Here is a 25,382-nt window from a genome sequence, read left to right on the forward strand (position 1 = left end):
AGTGATCATATGCGCAATCATGTATGTATGTTCACGTACATTGTGGACACAGACGTCCAGGGCATCTGCACACACATACCGTTTGCTCCCTACTGACTAATCCCTGAATGGGGTTGAATGGGGGTCCTATACATGCCAGGCACTGGGTTAGACCCTTTACTTGGATTTCTCACTGAATTGGCCTGCCCGGGAGGCCTGCCCTGCGTCCCCCCGCCTTGACAGGAATCAATACATTGTGTGACCTGGGGCAGATCACTCATGCTGCCTGCACATCCGTGGACTAAGTTCAGGGGTCCACCCTGGCCATCTCCCAGGCTGAGGTGGTTCTGGATGTGTAAGTGTGTGCATGTCTGTGTGTGCGTGTCTAGCTTAGTGACCTGGGAGTATCTGTGGATGCACATCTGCCTGTGAGTGACTCTGGATGTGTGAGTGTGTGCACATCTGTATCTATCTGTATATCTGTCTGTGAGTGACTCTGGGGTGTGAGTGTGTGCACATCTGTATCTATCTGTATATCTGTCTGTGAGTGACTCTGGGGTGTGAGTTGTATGAACACTGTGTGTGTGTGTGTGTGTGTGTGTGTGTGTCTGAGTGACTCTGAATGGTGAGTGTGTACATGTCTGTCTGTGTGCCCATTTGAGTGATTGGATGTGTGTGCATGTCTGTCTGTGTGTCTGAGTGACCTGGATGTGAGTGTGTGTCTGTCTGTCGGTGAGTGACTCTGGATGCGTAAGTGTGGAATGGCCTTAAACAACCAACCAAACCTTCTGTGCAAATGGGTCTCGGTGTGTGCGTGCGGGTAAGCAGGGGCAGGTGTGCACACTCATGTCTGGCGTGTTTTGCATCTCTGCCCGTGCCATTGTGTCTGGGCCTTCGTCTTCGTCTGCACACATGCCTGTCTGGGGTCGGTGCACGCCCTGTGTGTGCTGCAGGTCTCTGTGTGTGGCTGGGACCCTGCCTGGTGTGTGTGCTGTGGCAGCTCTTGCCTGCTGTCAGCACAGCTGTGGGGCCACATCTCTTGTTGTGTCTGCCCGTATCTCCATCCCTCCCTCCTGACAGCTCAGAAGCATCCACTCCCTTGAGGCTGCCCAGGGACAGCTGTGGGGTTGTGGGGGTGTGAGGTGTGGTTCCTGAGAGGCTGGGACCAGGCCAGCTGGGCCCGCAGAGGTTCCCGGCAGCACCGACCCAGCCCAAAGGGGCTCCCAGGCCAAGCCTTGATTGAAGCAGGCTGTGGAGGCAGGGGACCCAGGGGACAGGCCAAGCGGGGCCAGGAGGGGTGAGGGGCAGCCCTAGGGCCCTCTATATTTAGCCCCATTTTCGGTAAGTGCTAACGAGAAGCTGACCCAAGTCTGCTAAAACTGGCTGGGGGAAATGCAGAGGAGAAGTGAAAGTCGGGTGGGAGGGGCGAGGGAGGGTGAGGAGTGGAGGGCAGCCAGAGTTCTAGGCCTGGGGCCATCGCTCGGGGCGAGGCCAGGGGGTGTGGGCACCCTGGGTGGGTCTGACTCAGGATGGTGGGAAACAAGGGGCCCATAGGATCTGTACTGCGTTTCCCTTTCGGCTAAAAAGTTACACACTGCCTGGGAGGGGAGAAGGGCAGGATGGCCATAAGTAACCAGCCGAACTTTCTGTGTAAATGCGGCTTTGAGTGGGGCGTCAGAAGTTTCCAGGGGTGGGAGCACATGAGAATCACAGGGAAGGGGCCTTTTAAAAATCTGATACTGCCCAGCCGGTGAGACTCAGCATCAACCTATGAACCAGGAGGTCACGGTTCGATTCCTGGTCAGGGCACATCCCTGGGGCTGTGGGCTCCATCCCCAGTAGGGAACATGCAGGAGGCAGCCCACCAATGATTCCCTCTCATCATTGATGTTTCTATCTCTCTCTCCCTCTCCCTTCCTCTCTGACATCAATAAAAATATATTTTAAAAAACCTGATACTCAGGTTGCACCCTGTCCCAGTGAAATCTTGTCTGGTGTGGGAATAGCATTAGTATTTCTGTAGCCAAGAGAGAGGGGCGGGGGCAGCCCTGCCTGGGCCCAGGTGCCGAATGCCTGTGGGGTGGGCAGCTCAGTGGCCTCTTGATGGGCTTGTCGGTGCCCTCCGGTCTCCATTAGATCCTCGTTTGGCTTTGGGTTCCTGGTTGAAATGGAGCCCCTATGCGTCCTTGGAGGAAACGAGCCAGCGAGGCCTGGGTGAAGGGCAGCACTGGCCATTTTGCCATTGGTCCAGCCTACATGCCATGGTATGTGTGTGGCGGGGCTGGAGGGGGGGTTAGGGACAACGAAGGAATCAGAGTGGTGGAAATGTCCCCCTCAAACCGCTTTTGCCCCTTCAGCCACTATCCCTGCAGAGGGGGTGCCCTAAAGGTGCAGGTTAGAGCTGCTTGGTCCAGGTGTCAGGTGGCAGCAGGGACACAGGGGCTTGTTTGGACAGGATTGGGTCCTGGTCCCTCCGAGAATCCTTCATGTATGTCTTCATTCCAAAGCCACGGTCCCAGCCTGAGCAGCGATGGCTGTAGCCTGGGGCCACAGTCTGGGGCTAAGAGTCACTGCCCAGGTGGTCAGGGTATGTTAGGGGCAGGGGCATCCCAGATGAGAGCGACACTAAACACTTGGGGATTCAGGGACGACCTCACAGAGGAGGTGACATGTGAGCTGGGGGCTTAAAGGGGAGCAGGAGTTTGCTGCTAGAGAAGGAAAGGGTCGCCCCGGGTGGGAGAAGAGCAGAGGAAAGGTCTGGAGGAGGGAGATCAGGGTTTGGGGCCACTCTTGTTTATTGGACCCATGTATCCTATGCTGGGCGGTGTCAGGCACCCCAAGATAAGACAGACATGTCCCCCCTCAAAAAATTAACGGTTTGGGGTGACGCCCGAATCCTCACTGCTAATGTGAGATGAATTTTTGAGCGGGTAAAGGTTACCCCCTAGCCGAAACCGGTTTGGCTCAGTGGATAGAATGTCGGCTTGCGGACTGAAAGGTCCCAGGTTCGATTCCGGTCAAGGGCATGTACCTGGGTTGCGGGCACATCCCCAGTAGAGGGTGTGCAGGAGGCAGCTGATCGATGTTTCTCTCTCATCGATGTTTCTAACTATCTCTCTCCCTTCCTCTCTGTAAAAAATCAATAAAATATATATTTTTTAAAAAAGTTACCCCTAAGGTGACAAGCCTACTCTGTGGGATGCCTGGGTGTTGCCATCTGCCCGGGAAAAAAAAAAAGACAGAACTGTCCTTGAGGGGGTCCTAGTCTGATGGGGGAGACATACTGGGGCCCAAGTGGCTACAGCCTCTAGGACAGTGATAAAGAGATGCTGGGTCAGGACGGAGGGAGCAGGGGAGAGCTATCTGGGGGCATCGGGAGTGGTGACTTCATAGAGGATGGAACTTGTGCTGGGTCCTGAGGGATGAGTAGGAGGTCGCCAGGTAGACAGTGTTCCAGGCAGAGGGACCAGCTCATGACAAGGTCTCAGGAAATTTGGTTAAATGGCAGAGACAGGAGGACAGAGGCAGGGACAAGTAAGAGACAGAGCTGCAGGGAGGGACATCAGCAAGCATTTATAATCTGTTTTTCTCGGTGGATGATGCCAGTGATGAGTCAGACCTAACTCTGCATCCTGGTCTGGCGGGAAAGGACTGGGACACAGGTGGCCACAGCCCTGTGAGCTCGGGGCTCGGACAATGGGAAGGCACAGCCTGGGAGGCGGTATTAGTTTGCTGGGGCTGCTATAACACATAGCACAACTGGGTGACTTAAACAACAGAAATTAATTTTCTCAAAATTCTAGACCAGTGGCTCTCAACCTTCCTAATGCCGCAACCCTTTAATACAGTTCCTCATGTTGTGGTGACCCCCAATTTCATTGTTACAAATGGAACATAATTAAAGCACAGTGATTAATCACAAAAACAATATGTAATTATATATGTGTTTTCCGATGGTCTTAGGTGACCCCTGTGAAAGGGTCGTTTGACCCCCAAAGGGGTCGCCACCCACAGGTTGAGAACTGCTGTTCTAGATGCTACTAGGCCGGTGTGGCTCAGTGGTTGAGCACTGACCCATGAACCAGGAGGTCACGGTTTGATTCTCCGTCAGGGGTTGTGGGCTCGATCCCCAGTGTGGGGTGTGCAGGAGGCAGCCTATCAGTGATTCTCATCATTGATGTTCCTATCCCTCTCTCCCTCTCCCTTCGTCTCTCTGAAATCAATAAAAACATATATTTTTTAAAAAATTCTGGAAGCTAGAAGTCCAAGGTCAAGATGTTAACAAGGCTGGTTTCTTCTGAGGCCTCTCTCCACATACAGTCACATTCTGTGGTTCTGGGGGTTAGGGCTTCGACATATGAATGTTGGGGGACACAACGTAACCCGTAGCAGAGGCCAAGGATGAGCACAGACTCTCTGGGGTGGAGGCGAGGTCAGAGGCTGCCCGGGGTGGTGGCAGGAGAGGCATCCACCGGCCAGGCGGGTAGCCGAGAACCTGCAAGGTCTGGACTCCCCATGAAGCAGAAGCCCAAGCAGAAGGAGTGCCTAGTGTGGTGGAAGAGCATGATGCATGAGTGGTTAGAGATGGCAGTGGAGGGTGGCAGGGCCACACCCCAATGCCAGGCCAAGGAGCCTGGGCTCTTGGGGGAGATGGGGAGCCAGGGGAGGGTTCAGCGCCAGGAAGCGCTGGATGTGGGATCTCCCTGGGGCGCTGTGGACACTGGCTGGAGGGAGGGGACTGGGCTGGGCAGGGGTGTCAGGGATGCTAGGAGGGGTGGAATTTAGGGCTGCCTGAGGGTTAGCTGTTGCTCGGAGCAGGGCCAAGGGCTGAGAAGCAGGACCTCACCACAGCTCCCTTTGTGCCCTCCTATGTCTCAGGATGTTAGCCACTCGGTGCCCTGTCCCCAGTGCCCAGGGCCCGAGCTCCCATACCGTCCTGGGCACCCGTTGCCCACCCCAACCTCACCAGCCTACACCTTTAATAGGCCTATGTGCTGGCTTATTCTTTTTTCTTTTTTTGGTTTTGAAATGTTTTCTTTTTTTGTGAAAACATAACATACTCATAGGAAAGTGCCCAGGTTTTAAGGGTACAGCCTGAAGAACTTCCACGTGTGTACAAACTCACGTCAGCTCCCACAGGTCACGACGCGGACCCTTTCCAGCCCCTTCAGCCTTCCTCATGCCCTTTCCCGGCCACACCCCGCAAAGGTACCCACCCTCCTGACCTTGATCATCGGATATCATCTCGCCCCTTTCTGAGCTTCGGGTAACTGGAGTCCTACTGTCCGCTTTTGTGTCCGGCGTCCTCCCCTCGGCGTCAGGTCTGTGAGATCCGGCGGTCTGAGATGCAGGAGCGTGCGCTTTCCCTGCTGCGGTGTATTTCCTGTGTGGACAGACGCAGTTTGTTGACCCGTTCCCCTGTTGACAGGCCCTGGAGCAGTGGTTCTCGACCTTGGCTGCACATTAGAATCAGCTGGGAATCTTTTTAAAATCCTGATTTCTGGGCCTTATCTGCATCAGGAGTTTAAAAAGATTCCCAGGTGATTCTAATGTGCAGCCAAGGTTGAGGACCACTGCCCTGGAGTTCTTTCCAGTTCAGGGCCTTTCCTGAAGGGCTGCTGGGAACACGTGCACCTGTGGCCATCGGTGGCCGGGAGGCCGGGAGTGGACGTGCGGAGTTGTAGGAGGGGCCACCTCTTAGCTGCCCTGACTTGTGCTCGTATTGGTTTACACTCCCACCAGCAGGGTGTGGCCTGGCTTTTTAATCAGGAATATTACACCCGAGTGACGTTTTGTGTCGAGTAATCTTCAGTTGCAGAATTCCTGGACTTCTCAGTTGCTGAGGGTGTCCCTGCTCTCTCTTCAGCCGGCCTTCTTGAAATATCGGTGCCGAGCACACTGGAGTTGGACAGCTCCTTCGATGGGGAGGGATCACGGTGGGTTTTGGAGTGGCTGTGGGAGACACATTTGGGTCTGAGTCAGGATCATGAGTACGGTCTGAGGCCAATTTGGGAATCGAGTCCAAATGAAGGTCTTGGACTCTTTAGATGGGAGTTGGGGTCCAGGTTGGGTAAGGGGATTGAGAACGGGTCAGGCAGAAGCCCAGATTTGGGGTGAGGGGGTGAGGGAGGGTCTAGAACCAGGAAGGATTGGTCTGGAGTCAGTGTCAGGGTGAGATTGGGTGGGGTGACTGTTGGAGGTGAGGTGGGTGGAAGTCAGGGCTGGGGTTCATTAGCCTGCAGCAGCCCTGATTAAAAGCAGGAACCCTGCCCGGCTGGCGTGACTCAGTGGTTGAGCATCGACCCATGAACCAAGTCATGGTTCAATTTCTGGTCGGGGCACATGCCCGCCCCCACCCCCCGTCAAAGGCTCGATCCCCAGTGTGGGGCTGCAGGAGGCAGCCTATCAATAATTCTCTCTCATCATCGATGTTTCTGTCACCTCTCCCTCTCCCTTCCTCTCTGAAATCAATAAAAACATATTTTTTAAAAGCAGGAACCCTGGAGCCACGGAGGCTGGTGTCCAATCTCTACTGTCTCACTGCTTTTGGGGAGGTGACACCCCCTCAGAGCCTCCTTCCCTTCCCTGTGAGAGTGGGGTGATACTAGCACCAACTACTAGCGTGAGTTTGGAGGCGCACTCGGCCTGTGCTTGGCACTGGTAAGCACTCGGCCTTCCATGGCCAGCATCAGAGCGCCAGGACAGGGCACGGTCCCCATTGCATTGTGTCCCCTGGTGCCACCTCCCCTGGGTACTTCCCTTCATTTCCGGGGTCTACAGAACTATAGAAAAGGATTGCACTTTAGGGGCCAGGTATCTTGCTGGGATTTGGGGGTGCAGTTGGAATTCAAGACTGAAAGCCCAGGTGAGGTCTAGGATTAGGTTTGAGGACAAGGTCGGGGGCAGAGCCGGAAGGAGCTGGAGCTGGAGTTACTGAGATCAGAGTGGGGCTGCCCCTCTGGTGCGCCTGTGCACGAATACAAGAGGGGAGGCGGGGGGGGGGGGGGTGGTGCCGAGGGAAAGTGGTGGGCCGGGGGAGCCCGGTGCTGAATGGAATGGGGGGCTGGGGGGCGGTGAGGTGCGGAGGGAAAGTGGTGGGCCGGGGAGCCCGGCGCTGAATCACACCGGGGATCTTAAGACGCGCTCCTTTGGGGATGCTGCCGTCCTGTCACATCCCCCAGGCCCCGCTCAGAGTGGAAAACACGCCTCAGCTGAAACCTGGTGAGGCAGGACGGCCCTGGTGCCTGGGCGGTGCCTGAGCAGAGGCCACGGCTGAGCCTCTCCTTTGGAACCTCAGCAACCTCCTCCTGGGCAGCTGGGCAGGGCAGCCAGGTCTCTCAGGACCCCAGACCACAGTCTACATCCTGCCCTGCCCCGCAGCCTGCCGGGGCCACCCTCCCCGTGCACCTTCCGAGGGTGGAAAGGATCAGGCAGGAGCCTCAAGGCCTGAAGGCCCCTCGCTTGTCCTCCCAGCGAAGGGCAGAGGCCCCGAACGAAAGGCATGTCTCCCAGAAAGAGACACTTGCCAGGTGCCAAGGGGTGAGGGGTTTGGGGAGAGGCTGTGGTGGTGCTGGAGGAAGGGCCGGGAGCTTGCCCTTCCTCACCCACTTCCATCCTCCTCTGTCCCCAGAAATAAGAATGTCTAAGCCCCTGGAGGCCGAGAAGCAAGGTCTGGACTCCCCGTCAGAGCACACAGGTGTGTGGGAAGCAGAGGGTGGGCAGCGCGGGTGGTGGGAGCTTCGGGGCAGTGGGTGACACCTCCCCCTCCCCCTCTCATTGCAGACACTGAAAGAAATGGACCCGACACTAACCACCAGGTCAGGGGGCGTGGATGAGCCGGGGGTGGGGAGGGGAGAAGGGAACAGAGGGGGCTGTGCGGGGGGGGGGGGGGGGGGCGGGGGGGCCACAGGTGTTAGAAGCTGATTCATCTCACTGGTCCCATCCTCACCCCAACTTTCTCTTCACAGAACCCCCAGAATAAGACCTCCCCGTTCTCCGTGTCCCCAACTGGCCCTGGCACCAAGGTAAGCACCTGTCAGAGCAGCCAGAGGAAGGGGAGAGGGGTGCTCGGTGATGGGTGGCAGTTGCTTTTGGAAGTGTCCCACAGGCCTGTCATGGGCCCAGGGCCGAAGGGGGCACCTAGCCCTGGTACCTTGGTGACAAAGCTCCTTCCCACCCCTTCTCACCCTCGGGCTCCCGCCCCAGGCCTGTGACTCACCCGGGCTCCTTCCCCTTCCCTGGGGGGTGGGGGTGGCCAGGGAAATCCCCCCCAGAGCCCCAGGGCGATGAACAACAGGAAGCTGAGGGCCCGCCCCCATCCCAACTTCCCTGACCGAACTGGGGCCTGCCTCACCCCACCCTCTGCCCCCCAACACACACTCAGGGGGTGTGGGGTGGAGGAAATCAGGGAGAGGCAGACCCAGTGAGGATGGCTGGGGGACTGAGCCAATGCTGTAGGAGAGGACGGTGGAGAGGCCAGAAATGGTGAAACAGAGCAAATCCCAAATCCAGATGGGGCCCTTCCGGGGTGTCTGGGGCCCAGGTCTCTATCGTCCAGCCGGGTGGGGCAGTTGGCAGGTCCAGAGGCCTGAAGGCAGCACAGCGGGCAGGGGTGTGGGCAGGACTCCAGGTGGCAGAAGGATGGTGAGGGGCTGGGGGCTGCTGTGTGACTGTGGGAAAATCACTTCCCCTCTCTGGGCTTCTCCGTTTCCTCTTCTCTGACGGGGTGAGGGGGTGGACAGTCAGATGAGGTGGCCTCTGCAGTCCCCCCACAGCTAGTGTGCCCCGAGGACGCTCAGTGGGCAGGTGTCTTGTCCCGAGCGAGTTGGACAGGGCCCAGGGAGAAGGTGTCCAGCTGGACCTCCCTCCCTCCCTCCGATCTCGGGTTTGGCTCTGACCTTAGCCTTCAGAGCGTGCATCTCCTCCACGCCCTTCTTCCTCAGCTGAATCTTTGCAGCCCGTCCTGCCCCATTGCAGCCCGGTTTCTCTGTGGTGGAACCAGTGGGCCCGGGGGTAGGAGGGGTTCTCGCTCCCCTTCCCAGGCCTGCGCCCTGGTCCCAGGAAAAGCTCAAGGCTGCCCTGCCCTGGGCCTCTGCCTCCCCCTCCATCTCTCCCGTCAGTCTTGTCCTAACTGCAGGCTTCACGTGCTCCCATCACGATTTCAGACAAATCCACACCCGTCAGGTACAATTATTTACATCAGACCTTTGTTAATTGGCTCGATTTTTTAAAAAAACATTTTATTTGGGGGAATGTGAAGCTGATACAAAAGTAGAAAGAAGAACATAATGAAAATAACCTCCCAGGCACCCATCCGGCAGCTTCGACAGCCACCGACTCATGAGCCAGCTTCTCTTTCAACCGCTGAAATAAACATTTTTTAAAATGGAAATTTCATGAATGGAAAACCAAAATCACTTGCCATGGAAATAAATACAGTGATTGTTAAAATGTACCCAGAGACGCTTGCCTGCGTCTAAGGGCCTCAGCCTGAGGCCTGCCCTCGCTTAGCCGGGGAGGCCAACTTTGGGAGGCGTTGGAGCCGTCCTAGCCCCTGACGGAGACTTTCTTAAGAGCCGGGAAGAATGAAAGCACTGAAGGAGGACTAGTGTTCTCGCCATGGCTACCAATGCTGTGTGGGTTTAAAAACTTTTTAATTGAAATATGACACACACATGATCCTCAGTGTACGTACACCTGGCTTTTCACCAAAGCAAGATGCAAACACGACCAGACTTCCAGGAGCGCCCTCCCTCCCGCCAGGGATTCAGCCACGGCCCGGCTTTTCATACTCACTGTTGTTTCATGCTGCGCCCTGTACCGCTGAAACTTTCTGACATTTGTACTTGGGGGCATGCCACTCACCCTGTATTATTTGGCGGCCTGGCTTTCCGTGAGGAGGGTCTCTGTCTGTCTGTCAGTCACAGTGTGCATTCCAGATGCCATGCCTCTGCCAAGCTGCGGTGTCCCTTTCCTGTGGACCTTTTTTCTGGGACACTGGGCTGCAGTGTGTGATTCACCAAGCCGTACCTCCTCCCATCCCCATGTGTCCTTTACCAGCAGACCCTCCCCCACCTCCCACCCCAGGCGAGCCCACCGTCTGGGTGTTTGTGTAGGAGAGGAAGGAGGCCAGGGCCGCTGTATGCTGGTCTGCCCTAGGTGTTTTTTTGTTGTTAATCCTCACCCGAGGACACATTTTCCACTGATTTTTAGAGAGAGTGGAGGGAGGGGGGAGAGAGAGAGAAACATCAATGTGAGAGAGACACATCAATTGGTTGCCTCCCTCAGGCACCCCAACTGGGGCTGGGTATCGAACCTGTGACCCAGGTACATGCCCTTGACCAGGAATCAAACCCAAGACCCTTCGGTGAGCAGGCCAACGCTCTAACCACTGAGCAGCCGGCCAGGGCTGCCCTATGCTTTTGGTGCGAGGTGCCTCCACATCCTATGGAGAAATGAGGAGGAGCTGAGGGGCCCTGGGCGTGCAGGCTGCCAGCTGGCGGTGCCTGGGCCACCTCGGGCTGCAGGTGTGTTTTCCTTGTCCGGCAGCGTTCTTGCTTTAGATTTTATTATTTTAAAAAAATATATTTGTATTGATTTTAGAGAGGAAGGGAGAGGGAGAGGGAAACAGAAACATCAATGATGAGAGACAATCATTGATTGGCTGCCTCCTGCACGCCCCCTACTAGGTATCGAGCCTCCAACCTGGGCATGTGCCCTTTACCGGAATCAAACCCGGGACCCTTCAGTCCATAGTCTGACACTCTATCCACTGAGCAACACCGGCTAGGGCTGTGCTTTAGATTTTAAAATCTGCTGCTGGCAGGAGCAGAGTAGGAGGTGGGCAGACCTGCTCTGTGGGTGGACGGGCGGGCAGTCCCTTCAGCCCTCCCATCATCCTCTGCCCACCTCACCCGTTTGTGCTGTCTCCATTTGAATTTGTGACCCATGTTCTAAAGCCGTGGGGGGTTGATTTTTTACTGCCCTTAGGCCCTTTCTTCCAATAAAATCTTACTCCACTGGGCAAATAAGAGATGCACCTGTATCTGAACAGATGAGGGCTGTGGGACCCAGACCCCCTCATTTGAGATCCCAGGGCCCCCTGGCATCATTTCTCTTTTTACAAACAGGGAAACTGGCTCCCAAGAGGGGAAAAGTGCTCTTCAAAGGTGGCCCTCCTCTGTGGGGAGTGTGGGTGCAGGGGGTGTGGCAGCCCATCTGACTGATGAGGAAACAGGCCACAGGGTGGTGGCCTGAGCACCCAGCCGGCCAGGGCAGGGTCTGGCCTCCTTACCCCCGTCCATTCCTCCTGTGACGGCTGGAGGCTGCTGTTGCCACACTCGTGCCCTCTCTTTGGTTCGCAGGTGGGCATTCTCTCTGGCCTCCACTTAACATTCTGGGGTCCCGGACCCTGCCTCTCTCCCCCCCAGATCAAGGCTGAAGACCCCAGTGGTGACTCAGCCCCAGCAGCACCCCCGCCCCCCCAGCCGGCTCAGCCACATCTGCCCCAGGCCCAGCTCATGCTGACGGGCAGCCAGCTCGCCGGGGTAAGTACTCGGGGAGGACGGGCCAGGGGCACAGGCCAGCCGCCTCCATCTGTTACGGGACCGTGGCCTGGGTGTCCCTCCAGGACCACGGCCACTCTCTGCCGCCTGCCTCTTGCCCTCCTCTGCCTCCCGGAAGACTTGCCCCCTCACCTGTCTGGCTCGGGTACTAACCTCTCTCTGCCTTCTCTGCTCCTCCCCATGCCCTCCTGTGCCCCTGCTGCCCTGCCCGCCCCGCAGCTCACGGCGCTGATGCCAGCTCAGCAGCAGCTCCTCCTGCAGCAAGCGCAGGCCCAGCTCCTGGCCGCCGCCGTGCAACAGTCCAATGCTGCTGCCGCTGCCGCCGCCGCCTCCTCCACCTCCTCTTCCTCTTCTTCCTCCTCCTCCTCTGCCTCCTCCTCGACCTCGCAGCCCCCAGCCTCCTCTGGGGGAGGCGACCTGCCACCACCACAGCCTGCCAGCCAGCCCCCTGGGACCCCACAGCTCACCCTGTCCCAGCCCATCCAGCTCACAGCACAGGTAAGGGCAGCCGGGAGCCCAGTCCCCCAGCGGAGGACCCGCAGGGGTGTGCAGGGGCTGACTGGGCCTTGTGGCCTCGTCCCTACCGACAGCCACATGCCAGGCAGTTCCCGGCAACCCTAGGAAGCCTTGGCAGATGCAGCCCTGTCTCTCAGAGGGCAGCGAAGCTCAGAGAGGGCACGTCCTCCCCAGGGTGGAAGGCCCGGCTGAGCGCTTCCTATGCGTCTGGCTGGGGCCCCAGCCATCTGGGAGGCTGGCAGGGAGGCCAGGAGTCACCCATGGACGGTACCTGTGTGGGTGCAAATCCAAAGGCTGAGAATCAGAATTAGGGCCTCCCATTGGATCCCCAGCTCGGCCGGTGAATGAATCGCTCTTTCAGAAAAGGGGCTTGTGATCTCGGAGTTAGGCAGGCCTGCATCCTTTCTCCCCATTCTGGAGACTTCCGGACAAATCCTGTTTGGATTTGTGGGCTGTGTTGCTTTCCTAGGACAACATGACCAAGTTCCCAAACCCGTGGCTTCAAACAACATAAAGTATTGTCTCAGACCAGAAGTGTGTGTGGGGGGGGGAGGTTGTTGCGGAAATCCTTGGTGTCATGTAGGTGGGTTGCTCCAATCTCTCCCTCCACCATCTTCTTTCTGTGGGTGTCTCTCTCTGTATCCAAAGTCCCCCGTCTTATAAGGACACCAATCATTAGACGAGGGACCACCCCAATGACCTCATTTTAACTTGACGACATCTGCACAGACCCTGTTTTCAAGGAAGGTCATATTTACAGGCCAGGGGTTAGGACATCCAACATATCTTTTTCGGGGACACAATTCAACCCATGACTGTGGCCAACAGAGTTGCCTAAGGATCATCAGTGGGAGCAGAGCGGGAGCTGGGCAGACCTCCCCTCCCGCTGGGCCTGCTCTGTCCGACCACATCAGCACGTCGCCCTTCTGGGTGAATGCCTGGTGTCTGGAAGCATCTGAGTGTCCGGCCCGTGTTCCCAGGTGGGGGAGGTCCTGAGAAGTTTAAAGCAGGGAATCCCTTAGCCCTAGGCTTCCCACGAGGACTGCTCTGCAGACGGCTTTCTCTCTCCCCACCCCTTCACGGAACCCCGGGCAGGTGCTGCTGCGCCAGGGCACTGTCCAGTGCCCATGAGGCCGTTCCCTTGACAGGGTTGTGCCTCCCGTGGGCCTCTCCACTACTGACCAGCACGCCCATCTGAGACTGTCCTTCACCCTGAGCTGGTGTCTGCCTCCTTAGAGCTCCTGCCTCTGGGCCTGGTTCCCCAGGAACCCACAGAGCCATCCACGGCCACGGCGCCATAACGGCTCTTCCAGACGTAGCCTCCCAGTGCTGTGCTCGCCATGGTAACCATAACCAGAGCCTGTTCGGTGCTGCCTTGGAGCCAGGCACCGTGCTAATGTGACCGCCTTGAATCCACAAATCACCACAGCCAGGGATCTGAGGAGCAAAGCCAGGTGCCTGCCCTAGGTCGCACCGTGAGCATGGGTGGCAGAGCGGCCTGGAGTCCAGGGTTCTAACCACAGGATCTGGGTTAGGACAGCTGCTTTTAGCTGTCCTTCAAGGGACATGTGTCTTGTGCTCCCACCCCGGCCTCCAGACACCCCAGCAGCAGGCGTTCCGTCTCCTCGGAGCACACACAGCCCCTCACAGAGCGACACGGAGGCTCAGGGCTCTGCACTAGGTCTTGACTCTTGGTGTCCCTGCTCTTGTCCTTCTTCCCACCTGGAAGTCAGCTTCCTCCCTTTCCCTGGACAGCTCCTTGTCCTTCAAGCCCCAGCTCGGGGGGGTCCACACCTCCAGGAAGTTTTCAGTGGCGTTTGCTTTCTTGTCTCTTGCCTCCGCCTCGGGGGTCCACAGCCCAGGCCTCTCCCTCTGATCGCCAGGCTGTGTCCCAGGACGGAAGGAACAAAGATGACAGGAGGAAGGAAGGCAGGGCAGCCTCATGCAGACACCCCTTGTGTTGATACACCCCTAGAACTGCGTCCCCCAGGCTCCCAGTGGACCCCACAGTGGGCTGACCCATCACCTGCCATCCCACCAGGCCCGATTCTCAAGGCCTCCTGAACCCCACGCTGCCAAGCGCTTTCCTCTCGCTCCTCCCACGCCCGCTTCCCTCAGCTCTCACCTTCCCCGTCCGTCTTCTGCTAGTGCAAAGCTGGGCCAAGTTCATTTTCTGGGAGTTCTGTCGCCCGTGACCTCTTTCCACAACAGACAGAGGGGTATTCTGTTCCCTGTTCGACCGGCACCACGCTGGGCCCGGGCTGTGGCGAGGACCGGCTCCTCCTGCCCTGGCTGTCCATGCGCGCGGCTGGCCCCTCTCCCAGCCTGTGTCTCATGCCCACAATTCCACGTTCCGTGCCACTCAACTCTGTCCTGTGATCACATCACAGACATCTCCGGCCTCCTGGGTGCCGGGCCCGGGGTGACTCACACCCAGCCTGGCCCCCGAGGGCTCCCATCTTGTAGGGAAAGACACACCGATGAACCACTAGGAAATGTTATGAAAATACTAGGAAAGTCAAAATCACCCGTGACCCCACCACTTTAAAAGGATAACAAGTACGAAGGGAAGGTCCCCTCTAAGGCCAGCTTCCAATGTCGGTGAGCAGGGTCCTCCCTGCGTTCTCCTAGCTTACACAGACACGGGGACGATTACCACACACTTTTGTAACTTGTGTGTCCAGCGCTCGGCACGATGCCTGCCACCGAGGGGGCCGCACGGGTGTTTGCTGAATCAATGAGGGATGTTTTGCTGCAGCTTTTCAATTGAGTAGAGCAGACAGCTCCCCAGGGGAGTCATTCAGAACATCTGGGGTAGGCAGAGGCACTGATTGAAAATTTACATGAACTGTTAAAACATCATTTTGTACTTGAAGAGTGGAAAAAAAAATCCCTATTTTCGTAATATGACCGTGGCAAATAGAGCATGACAAAAATCTTTTAGGCGGGCAGGGCCTAGTGAATAAAGGTTTCCCAGAGAAACCTACTGGGTGTGGTGGGAAGAGAAAGGTGGCCACCTCTGTGTGTGGGAGTCGGGGACGCTGCCAGTGGCGGCGGTCCCTGCACCAAGGTGGGGCGAATAGAGTTTACCAGGTGGATGAGCTGAAGAAAGGGATTCCGGGCCGTGGGAATGGGGAGTTCTAAGAGAGCAGGGTGGGCTCGGGGCCGGGAGTGGGAGCCAGAGTTGGAAGACAGTGAAGGATGAGCTGAGAGGGGGTGTCAGCCGGGCCACTCAGGCAGCTGAAAAGAAAAGGGAATATTTGGCTTATGTCACTGAAAAGGCCCAGCCTGCAACGCCAGGCCCGCCCCAGGAAGGTCTCCCTGTTGGTTCCGGGGGGTGGGGGGGGAAATGGGTGCCAGAACTGAGACTGGCAGCCACCTGCCCAGGGAGATAGCACACCCAGTGGCCAGCTTTGAGTCTGTGGCCCCACTCCTGGGATGGGGGGTTAGCCGAACCTGGACCGTGTGACCTGGGAGTGGGGCAGAGCAAGCCCCCAAAAGGAAGAGATGGGTCCAATTGCTTGAAGAACGGGTAGCAGGTGCCAGGCTAGCCAAACCACCCACCTGGAGGGTGTTGTCAGTGCACCCAGAGGCCCAGGGGCCCAGGAGCGGGGCCGCGCGCCGGCCCCTCCGCAGTTCCCGGGGCGGGATCTGCTGTGGCACTTTAGTGTGAGGCAGCAGGGGCATGACACACAGTCCATGTGGCTTTCCTTCCTGTTGAGTGGTTCTCTGTGCTGTGATGCTCTGTCCCAATCGCTGGTACTTCCTGGGCTCCATGTGCCAGGGCCAGCCTCCAGGGGCCATTGGTGCACAGAAGAGCCCGTGCTGGAGACAGGCACCTCTGTTCACGCCACCCCACCTCCCACTTTTACTAGTGGAGTGGCTTCTCCTAGTGGAGTGGCTGGAAAAAATCACAGTCATTTACTGGTATTCATTCAACTCACACTCATTGAGCACCATGTGCATGCCAGGTGCCCACTCACGGCCCAGAGGGACAGCTGTGAACAAGGCAGAGGTGGCTGCCCGTGAGGACCTTATGTTCCAGGGGGAGACAGACAGTAAACAAGTAAACAAACCAGCAAAACGAGACTGCTTTAGAGTAAGTGTAATGAAGAAAATGAAACTGGGCGGTGCCGTAGAGGAAGGAAGCCACTTTTAATAGGGCAGTCAGGAAAGGTTTCACTGCGAAGGTGGCCTGTGAGAGCCGAGGCCGGAATGAGTCAGCCCCCAAGAAGCCAGGGGGAGAGCTTAGGGAAAGGCAATGGCAAGTGCAAAGGTCCTGAGGCAGAAACCAGCTTGCCTTGTTCCCGGCACAGAGGAAGGTGGTCTGGCTGGAGCAAAGAGAGTGAGTGGAAGACAAATAAGAGGTGATGGAGAGGCAGGCAGGACCAGGTGTCTCAGGGCCTTGTAGGGCCCAGCCCCATCAAGAAATTCAAAATGAATGATCAGTGTGATGGGAAACTATTGGGGTTTTTTAAATAGGTGAGTGGCATGACCCAACTGACCCTTGAAAAAGCTCTCTCCAAGTGCTGCGGGGAGAGTGGACTGTGGAGGACGGGAGTGGAAGCGAGGAGCCCAGTCCTTGCAGGCATCCAGGTGGGAGATGCGGTGATGGTGGGTGGCCAGGGGGTATGGTTCGGATAGGTCAAGGGTGACTCCTGGGACTTTGGCTTCAGCATCTGTGTGATGATCAGGGGGTTTTCTGAGATGGGCAAGATGAGGGGAACCGGGTGTTTTGGAGGGCTGGGGCAGGGAACCAGGAGTTTCGCTTTGGACCTGGTAGGGTGTGAAGAGTCTTAGCCATCTAGGGAGAGGCACCCAATAGGCAGGCGGATATGTGAGGCCGGAGCTCAGTGGAGAGTCTGTGTGGGCACTGGAAGTTGTGAGTCGTCACAACACAATTTATGTGGAATCGATGGCCAGATGGGGCTTCCGCCCTCGAGAGCTTGTGGGGTGACATGAGGGTGCAGGGGTAGCAAATGGTCATGCTGGAGGACTGTGTTGATGTTTCCAAAATGCTCCGTGGATAATAATACTCCTCAGGCCACAGGTCTAACTCGCAGGTGGAGGGTTAGACATTATCACCCCCATTCTGTAGATGAGAACACTGAGTCCCCGAGAGAGAAATGACTCAGTGATGATGACAGCCGTTTAGGGAGGACCACGTGAGTGAACAAGGACCAGCCTAAACATTCTCCACATGGAGCCTCATTTAATTCCTCCCACGGCCCCTTGAGGTCAGAATTGTCGAGGCGTCACCTGAGGAAACTGGGTCTTAAAGAGGGAAGGTGCCCACGGCCCCAGGTGTGTAAGGAACAGAGTCAGGTTTCTGGGTGTCTCCAGAGCCGTCTTCCCAGCCGTGCATCGTTGCCCTGTACCAGTGGTTCTCAACCTTGGCTGCACATTAGAATCACCTGGGAATCTTTTTAAAATCCTAATTTCTGGGCCTCATCCTCCAGAAATTGTGTTTCTTTGTTATGGGGTGAGGCCACAACATTAGTAACAAAGAAAAGAATTTCCGGAGGATGAGGCCCAGAAATCGGGATTTTAAAAAGATTCCCAATGATTCTCATGTGCAGCCAAGGTTGAGAACCACTGCCCTATACACTTAGGGAGGCCGCGGCCCAGAGAGAGTTGTTTTTCTCCTAAGTCACACAACAAGAAGCAGGCAAGAGGGCCCAAGGTTCTCAGCGGAAGGGACCTTGGCACCCCTCTAGTCTACCCTCTGCACTGTTCTGGCAGGCGGGGTGCAGTTTCACCCAGGTGGCCCCCCAGGACGGTGCTCACTGCCTTGCCAGGCAGCCCCTTCCACCACTGGGCAGACGACACACGGTCCTGCTCATTTAGAACACAATCCATCACAACGTAATTTATGAAGCCTCCTGAGCCCACCCCTTCCTGTCCTTCCTACTCTGGACTTAACTCGACACCGTCCACGTCTTAGCACTGGCCATAATTTGTCAGATGGGGGATGGCAGTGAGGGGTGAGGGTGCCTTCCCTGTGCGTGGAGGTGAAGCGCTGCACCCAGGCCGGGTACAGCGGCCGCTCTGGGCCCAGGCCTCCTCTAGTTCCTTCCTCCCACGTGGAACCGAGCCAGATGGGAAAATGAGCAGTTACACTCCAGGTTACCCATGCGCCATACAAACCATGTGTCCCGGTCTTTTCGCCTCGTCTGTGGCCATGATCGCCGCTGCCGGGAAGCACAGTCTTCCCCAAACACCACCAGTCCTGTCTTACCTCATGTATTCGCTGAAAATTCACTGATGGCCTGTTAGGTGCCTGCACTGGGCTGAGGGTGATCATAATGCCTCTGCCCTTCTCGGCAGTGATGGGGGTGCTAGCCCTCCGTGCTAGTCTTTCTCCCGTGTTAGGGGCTGAGCAGATGATACACAAAACATCCCTGGTGCGGGCCCTTCCCGCCACGGGCATCTCTGAGCTTTAACTTTCCTACCACCTGACTCGATGGTAATGCGCCCCCAAGTGGCTTCGGATCGCATGCTCTCTCTGGATTGTGGAGAAATGGGGCCACCTGCTGGCCAACCCCAGTCCTGAATCAGCTCACTGTTCACCCAGAATCCTCTCTCTTTCTCCTTCTTTAATTCCTTTAGTCAACAAACATTTAGTGAACATCCCCCATGTCCAGGCACCTTTCTACCTGGGGATACAATGAGGAACAAGGCAGACAAGTCTGTGCCCCCATGGAGCTGGCACCCTCTCTAGCTGGGGAGACAGACAGGAGGCTGACAGTTGCTATGAAGGAAAGAACAGAAGGTAATGGACTGGAGAGTGACTGAGGGAAAGGAAGACTCCTTACCAGATTGGTGGCCAGGGAGACCTCCCTGAGGAGGAGGCATTTGATAGAGACTTGAGTGACGAGGAGGGGCCAGGCATGTGCAGACCAAGAAGGAGCGGAAGGTACAAAGCAGCAGCATGTGCAAAGGCCCTGAGGCAGAGACTTCTTTCTGGGCTCAGTAACAGGAAGAAGACTGGTGTGGCTGGATTAGAGTTAGGGAGAGAGGAAGTCAGGGAGGTGAGGAAGGAGAGGCAAGCAGGGGGCTGGCTCACGCAGGGCCATGACAAGGAGTTAGATTCCATTACAAATGTGATGAAACCCAAAGGAGGTTTTCTAGCTCAATTAATATTTTAGAACAGGAACCTGGATTCCACACACCACCCCTCAAGGGGTCTGTGGATAGAATTTGGGGCGTGGGGAGGTGTCCATGAACTTGGAATTATGTCTCTATTTTTGCTATCCTCTGACCAAAAACCTAGTATTTCCTCCTATCTTGAATGTAGGCAACAGACCACAGTGGCACAACAGTACTTGGGCTTTGTCACCAATGGAATGCACAGCTGTTTCCATATTCTGTACAGTTGTTGCAGATCTCTTAAAATACTGTTTTCACTCACTATGGCTTTGAGATGACAGTAGTCATCAGACCTTTGCTTGATCTTAAATAATAATGTGCTAATTAAAGAAGCCCATAGATTACAATTAGCACAATTCAAAATGCTTTGATGACTGTACTTCAATATAATTTATTTCACTTTAAATCTGAGTAATGGTGGTTAAGTTCTTCCTTTGGACTCCACTGTGAGACCCCGCTGCAAATTTTGATTCATCTTCTCCATCCTTTTCCACTTCCTGCTGATTCAGAAGGAAATCTGTACACACCGATCCTTCAGGCTTTTGGAGAGAAAGGGGGGTTTTCACTGAGTGTCAAGCTTGGGAAAGACAGAAGTTAAATATTTTAATCAATAAGCTACAGGTTACAGGGAATCGGAAAATACTAGTAATAAGACTTTATTCTTATTCTTATTTGATTCAATTCAATAGGCATTTAATGGGGGCTTACCAGGCCCTGTTAGGTTTTAGGGCTGCAAGGAGAATGCGACGCCTCTGCTCCTGGACTTTGATTCTGGCAGAGGAAGAGTATATGTAAGCAAATGCAATGCATTGTGAGAAATGCCTAGTGGAGCAGGGTGGGTACAGTTTTGTGGGGTGTGACACTTATATAATTTGCAGGACCTTTTAGAGAAAAAGAAGACAAAATTATGAGACCAAAATTAGGTATGGGGTCTTGGAAGTGTCCATTGTAAATGGGGTGGCGGCTGAAACCCAGCTTCCCTCATTTACATGTAGGGTCAGCCCACGCAGACGGGAGACAGCCGTGCAGGTTTATAGACGGGGGTCGAGAACGGGAAGTCAGAATAGACACGGTTTCAAAGGATAGAGCGTTAGGACTTCACACCCCTTAAGCTGTAGTCTTGGATGATTAGCAGCAGGAGTGAGAAAGGTGAAAGGTTGGAGCATCCGGAAACTCTGTCCACTTTCCAAAGCACACGGAGGAAATAGAGGCCGTGGCAGGTGGACAGGAACCTTGTAGTGTGACAAGACAAATGGTTGGAGAAGCAGAGATGCTGCGCAGAAGTGACTGTTCAATATTTATGTCTTTATTTGGACTAACTAAATGTTCAGGAGGTACAGAGGGTTTATGGTGTTGCCAGTTTCTGGTATAGTTTTCTAGATCTAATCCATGCATACCCAAGCAGATACCTAGATATGCTTTTTTAAAAACACAGACAGTAGCCCACAGTACCCACTGTTCTGCCTCTTGAGCTTCCTACTCAACCGGACAGCTTGGTGATGGTTTCATTTCAGGGCACAAAGGGCATCCTCGTTATTTTTCATGGCAGCATAATATTTCATTGTAAAGCTCTGCCCTGATGGACTCACTTGTTCCCTACTGCTGCACGCTCAGCTCGTTCCCACTCTTTTGCTATAACGCCACTTGCTACTGGGAATATCCTTCTAGAGACATCATTGTGCCCAAGTTTGAGTGTGGCCCTGGCCGGTGTGCTCAGTGGTTAGAGCATTGGCCCATGCACTAAAGGGTCATGGGTTCAATTCCCAGTCAAGGGCACATACCTGGGTTGCAGATAGGTTTGATCCCCGTCCCTGGTCAGGGCACCTACAGGAGGCAACCAATCGATGTGTCTCTTTCACACTTATGTTTCTTTCTCTTTCCCTCTCCCCCCATCCCTTCCACTCTCTCTAAACATTAGTGAAAAAAATTTCCTCAGGTAAGAATTAACCAAAAATAGGGTATGTGCATTTGTCTCCTGGCCAGTGTAGCTCAGTTGGTTGGAGCGTTGTCCCATATACCAAAAGGTCCTGGGTTCCATTCCCTGTCAGGGCACATACCCAGGTTGCAGGAGGCAGCTGATTTATGCTTCTCTCTCACATTGATGTTTCTCCCTCTCCCTGTCTCTCTAAAATCAATAAAAACATATCCTCAGGTGAGGATTAAAAATTTTTTAAGGCATATGCATTTGTAATTTTGATAGATATTGCCAAATTACCTCTCTCCAGCGGTGTGCAAGTGTTGCCCTCACACCCTAACAAAGCATGTCAGGCACTGTTATCTTTGTTGATCTGATAGGTAAAAAGAGTGCCCCAGTGCGGCTGTGGCTGTGGTTATCTTCTTGGGAGTGAACTGGAATGTCTTTTCATTCAGAGCTGTTTGTATTTGCTTTGCTGGGCAGTCACCAGACCTGTCTGTTGGCCGGATTACTGCTGGGTCATTAGGTTTTTTTCTTATTGATTTTGAATCGCTGTTCATATATTAGAGAAATAAGCACTTAGCTTCGAGTTCCTTTTATTTCCCCCAGTGGTTCACTTCCTGAGACATTAACTTGGCAGGAATCGAGGGCAAGTGTCATCCCCCCAGTTTCTCAGAGGGAAAAAATATTGTAACTGTAAGTAATATACAGGGTGGGGAAAAGTAGGTTTACAGTTGTGTGTATGGAAAATAATACAATGATTGGTAAATAATAATACAAGAGTAAACTCTGGCATACTCACAACTGTAAACCTACTTTTGTCCCACCCTGTAACTTGCAACTGTACATAAAAGCCTAAGTAAATTATGAAACTTCAGTCTTGGTTCATTTAACAAAGAAATGTGGAGCACCTACTGGGCGCCAGGTGCTGTTTGAGGTACTGAGATTACAGCGGTGACCAAAACAGTCAAGGTCACGCTCTCCTGGGGATGGTGTAAAGATGCACCATGAGGGAGTAAACAGGAGAAATATCTGTATATGTAAAAGGTTAAGTGTCTGTACATCCGACCAGTAGCTATGATGCGCACTGACCACCAGGGGTCAGACGCTCCATGCAGGAGCTGCCATGACGCTCACTGGCCATTAAAAAAAACAAACACAAAACAGCACCACGGACCTGGAGCCAACAAACCAACACTCGGCTTCCTCCAAGTGGGACACAGGCCCCACCACCACCCCAGAGCGATACTTCACCAAATCGCAGCCAGTGCTGCCAAGACCCCATGGCGCAATATGCGGCCCACAGGCCAGCCCAGCCCAGACACGGTCACTGTGGGTGCCGGGTAATGATGTCACGTAGCAACACCTGGCTTCCTCTCCCTAGCGACTAGCCTCCTTGGAGTTTCTTCAGCTCAGGAACCCGACTTGCTTTATAGCCAGGTGCAAACATTTTACAGTTTAACCAAATGTCTGTGAAGCGTTTTCCCGTGCCTCGTCTCATTTGATCCTCACAGAAGTCCTGGAGTATCTAGATAGGAGACTCGGTGGAATCCTATTTTCTTTTCATTAGCCAGAAAACGAAGATTTAGAAAGTTTAGAGACTTGACCTGAAGTAAGAAAATGACTCCAGGTTTTCTCACTGCGCAGAATATAGTCAAACACTGCTGCAGTTAAATATTTTACTCTTTGTTCTCCCTGCGTGATCTACAATAATAATCTGCTTCATGTTGATATTCACTGCTGTGTTGCTGACAATTACCTGGAAGAGAAGTTGGGGTGCTTCACTGGTCTGGAAAAAGTTTAGCTACATCAGAAAGCAGGCCTAATTAAGCAAGTTTATTCTATATCTATGAAAGGCTAAGTTGACTCACACATGTGTGATACATATAAAGCTCTCACTGGCGCCAATCGCACGTGCGTGTTTCGATCTGTCATTGTGGATTGTGAATTTGGTTGACACTTTTATTATAGAGAAAGGGCGAATAGTGATATTAAAATATTTCATCTAATTAATTTCCTTTCAATGTGCATGAATCCATGCACCGGGACCTCAGTCTTGAGATAATGATAAGTCTTATGAGAGAGGTGAAGTAGAGGTGACCAAAGAAGACGTAGTGCTGGGCTGGTTTAGATTAAGTGGCCAAGGAGGGCCTCTCTGAAGAGATGACTTTGTGTTAGGACCCGAGCTAAGTGTAGGAACTAGAACTGCCCGGCAGAGGGGAGAGCACGTGTAAAGGCCCTGTGGTAGGAGCTGAGGTCAGGAAAACTAGCACAGGCCTCAGGAGAGGCCAGGGGAGGAACTCACTGGTGGTGGTGTGGGCTGCAAGAATCCACTGGACCGTTTGTGTGTGAGGGGATTTGCTTTTCCTTTTGGAAATGTCCAAACCTAAACGCAGTGAGAAGCGATAAGGAACCACACACATCTTCACCCAGCTCAATAGCTACCAATATCTTGCCAATCTTCCTTCACCTTTACTCCTACTTTTTTGGTGGAGAGGTTAGATTATTTTTTCCTTTCCCTCTTTCCTTGCCTCATTCTTTTCATTGAAGTTTAACAAATACCAAAAAGTGCACAGACCATAAGCATACAGCTCAGTGGCACTCACTCACTGAGCACGTCCATCTAACTAGCACCCAGATCTAGAAACGGATGATGGCAGCTCCCTGGGGTTCCTTCTAGTCTCTGCCTCCCAACGTCTAACAGGCAAATGGAGCATAAAAGGAATCAGACAGGATGTTCTTTCCTCTGACCAGCTTCTTGCACGTATCACTACACTTGGGAAGTTTATGCCGCTGTGTGTCCCTGTAGGTGGCAGACTGCTCATTCTCACCGCTGTAGCGTTCCACGAGTCAGTTTATGTACCCCATCCACGCGTCTTCCGGGCACCTGGGCTGTCTTCCGGTTTGGGCTACTTCAAATGGTTCTGCCATGAACATTCTAGCTCCTCTTTTGGTGAACACGTGTAGGCACTTGTGGTGGCTTATACCCAGGCTTGCAGTCGGCGTTAGAAATAGCGCCTGTATTCATTTGCTAGAGCGTCCGTAATGAAGAACCACAGGCTGGGTGTCTAGTTTTCCTGACCTCAACTCCTACCACGTGCTTTCCCCTCTGCCAGGCAGTTCTGGTTCCTAACTCAGTCACTCAGGCCCTAACACAACAGAAATGTATTCTCTTACCGTGCTGGAGGCTACAAGCCTGAAATCAAGGTGTTGGCCGGGCTGGTGCCTTCTGGGGGCTGGGCGGGAAGGGTCTGTCCCAGGCCTCTCTCCCTGGCTTGTAATGGCCATCTTCTCCCTGTGACTTCACATTGGCTCCCTTCTGCACAATCTGTCTCTGCATCCAATTTCCCCCTTTTCATATGGAAACTAGTCACAGGGGATTAGGGCCCACCCTGGTGACCTCATTTTAACTTGGTCATCTGCAAAGACCTATCTCTAAGTAAGGTCGCACTCTGGGGGTCTGGGGTGGGGATTCCAACATACCCTTTTTGGGGGAAACACAGTTCCCATGACAGTGCCAAAGAGTTTCCCAAAGTGGTCACATAGTCTCCGCGCCCACTATGTGCTGGAATATTTTAGAGTTTATTCCGGACTTGATACCGTTTGTCTCGGGGGTGCTTTAAAAGGCCTTGGTGTGATTTACATTTTTAAACAATTCTATTTGTTCCATGGGCATGTGAGACAAGGTAAATATTTAATCAAGAAAGAAAAGATAAATAAAGAGTGGGACCTCCTGGGACGGCCCAGGCAGGACACTCTGGAAGCCTGGGGTTGGGACAAACCTCCCAGATGCTCTTAGCTCAGCGATGCCTGTGCTCCATCCTCACGCCCGGTGCCAGGCCCCCTGTGCAGCATCCCTCGGGGCTCAGGTGTGGCAGGGGGACTCAGGCTGTCTTTCTGTCCACCCCCTCCCACCAGGACATACAGCAGCTTCTCCAGCTCCAGCAGCTGGTGCTTGTGCCGGGTCATCACCTCCAGCCCCCTGCTCAGTTCCTGCTGCCGCAGGCCCAGCAGAGTCAGCCAGGTAAGGCCCCAGCCTGGTGGCCTCCCCGCTGCCCGCACAGAACTCCCCTCCCCCTCACCCTGTGTGTCCGCGCTTGTCTCCCCAGGCCTGCTACCGACGCCAAATCTATTCCAGCTACCTCAGCAAACCCAGGGAGCTCTTCTGACCTCCCAGCCCCGGGCCGGGCTGCCCACCCAGGTGAGTGCCCACCGAGTGTGCCAGGCTGGGCCAGCAGTGGGCCAGCGGAAGGGAGGGT

General features: G+C 54.5%; 1 protein-coding gene across 9 annotated transcripts in view; it reads left to right on the forward strand.

Annotated features, from left to right (window-relative positions):
* Nucleotides 1-25,382, forward strand: part of POU2F2 (POU class 2 homeobox 2) — a 74,264-nt gene that overhangs the window by 42,210 nt on the left and 6,672 nt on the right. For 5 of the 9 annotated variants that reach the window (XM_081108135.1, XM_081108136.1, XM_081108134.1 and 2 more), the window contains 7 exons: nt 7,610-7,675; nt 7,762-7,796; nt 7,947-8,003; nt 11,409-11,525; nt 11,763-12,041; nt 25,042-25,147; nt 25,233-25,324. In XM_081108135.1, the coding sequence (XP_080964261.1) occupies nt 7,618-7,675; nt 7,762-7,796; nt 7,947-8,003; nt 11,409-11,525; nt 11,763-12,041; nt 25,042-25,147; nt 25,233-25,324 (744 nt within the window). In that variant the 5' untranslated portion in view covers nt 7,610-7,617. The remainder of the gene's footprint in view (nt 1-7,609; nt 7,676-7,761; nt 7,797-7,946; nt 8,004-11,408; nt 11,526-11,762; nt 12,042-25,041; nt 25,148-25,232; nt 25,325-25,382) is intronic. The other 4 variants (XM_081108137.1, XM_081108139.1, XM_081108138.1 and 1 more) reach the window with 1 other exon arrangement.

The sequence above is a fragment of the Myotis nattereri genome (assembly GCF_964212035.1).
Source record: "Myotis nattereri genome assembly, chromosome: 15".
Lineage (NCBI taxonomy): Eukaryota > Metazoa > Chordata > Mammalia > Chiroptera > Vespertilionidae > Myotis > Myotis nattereri.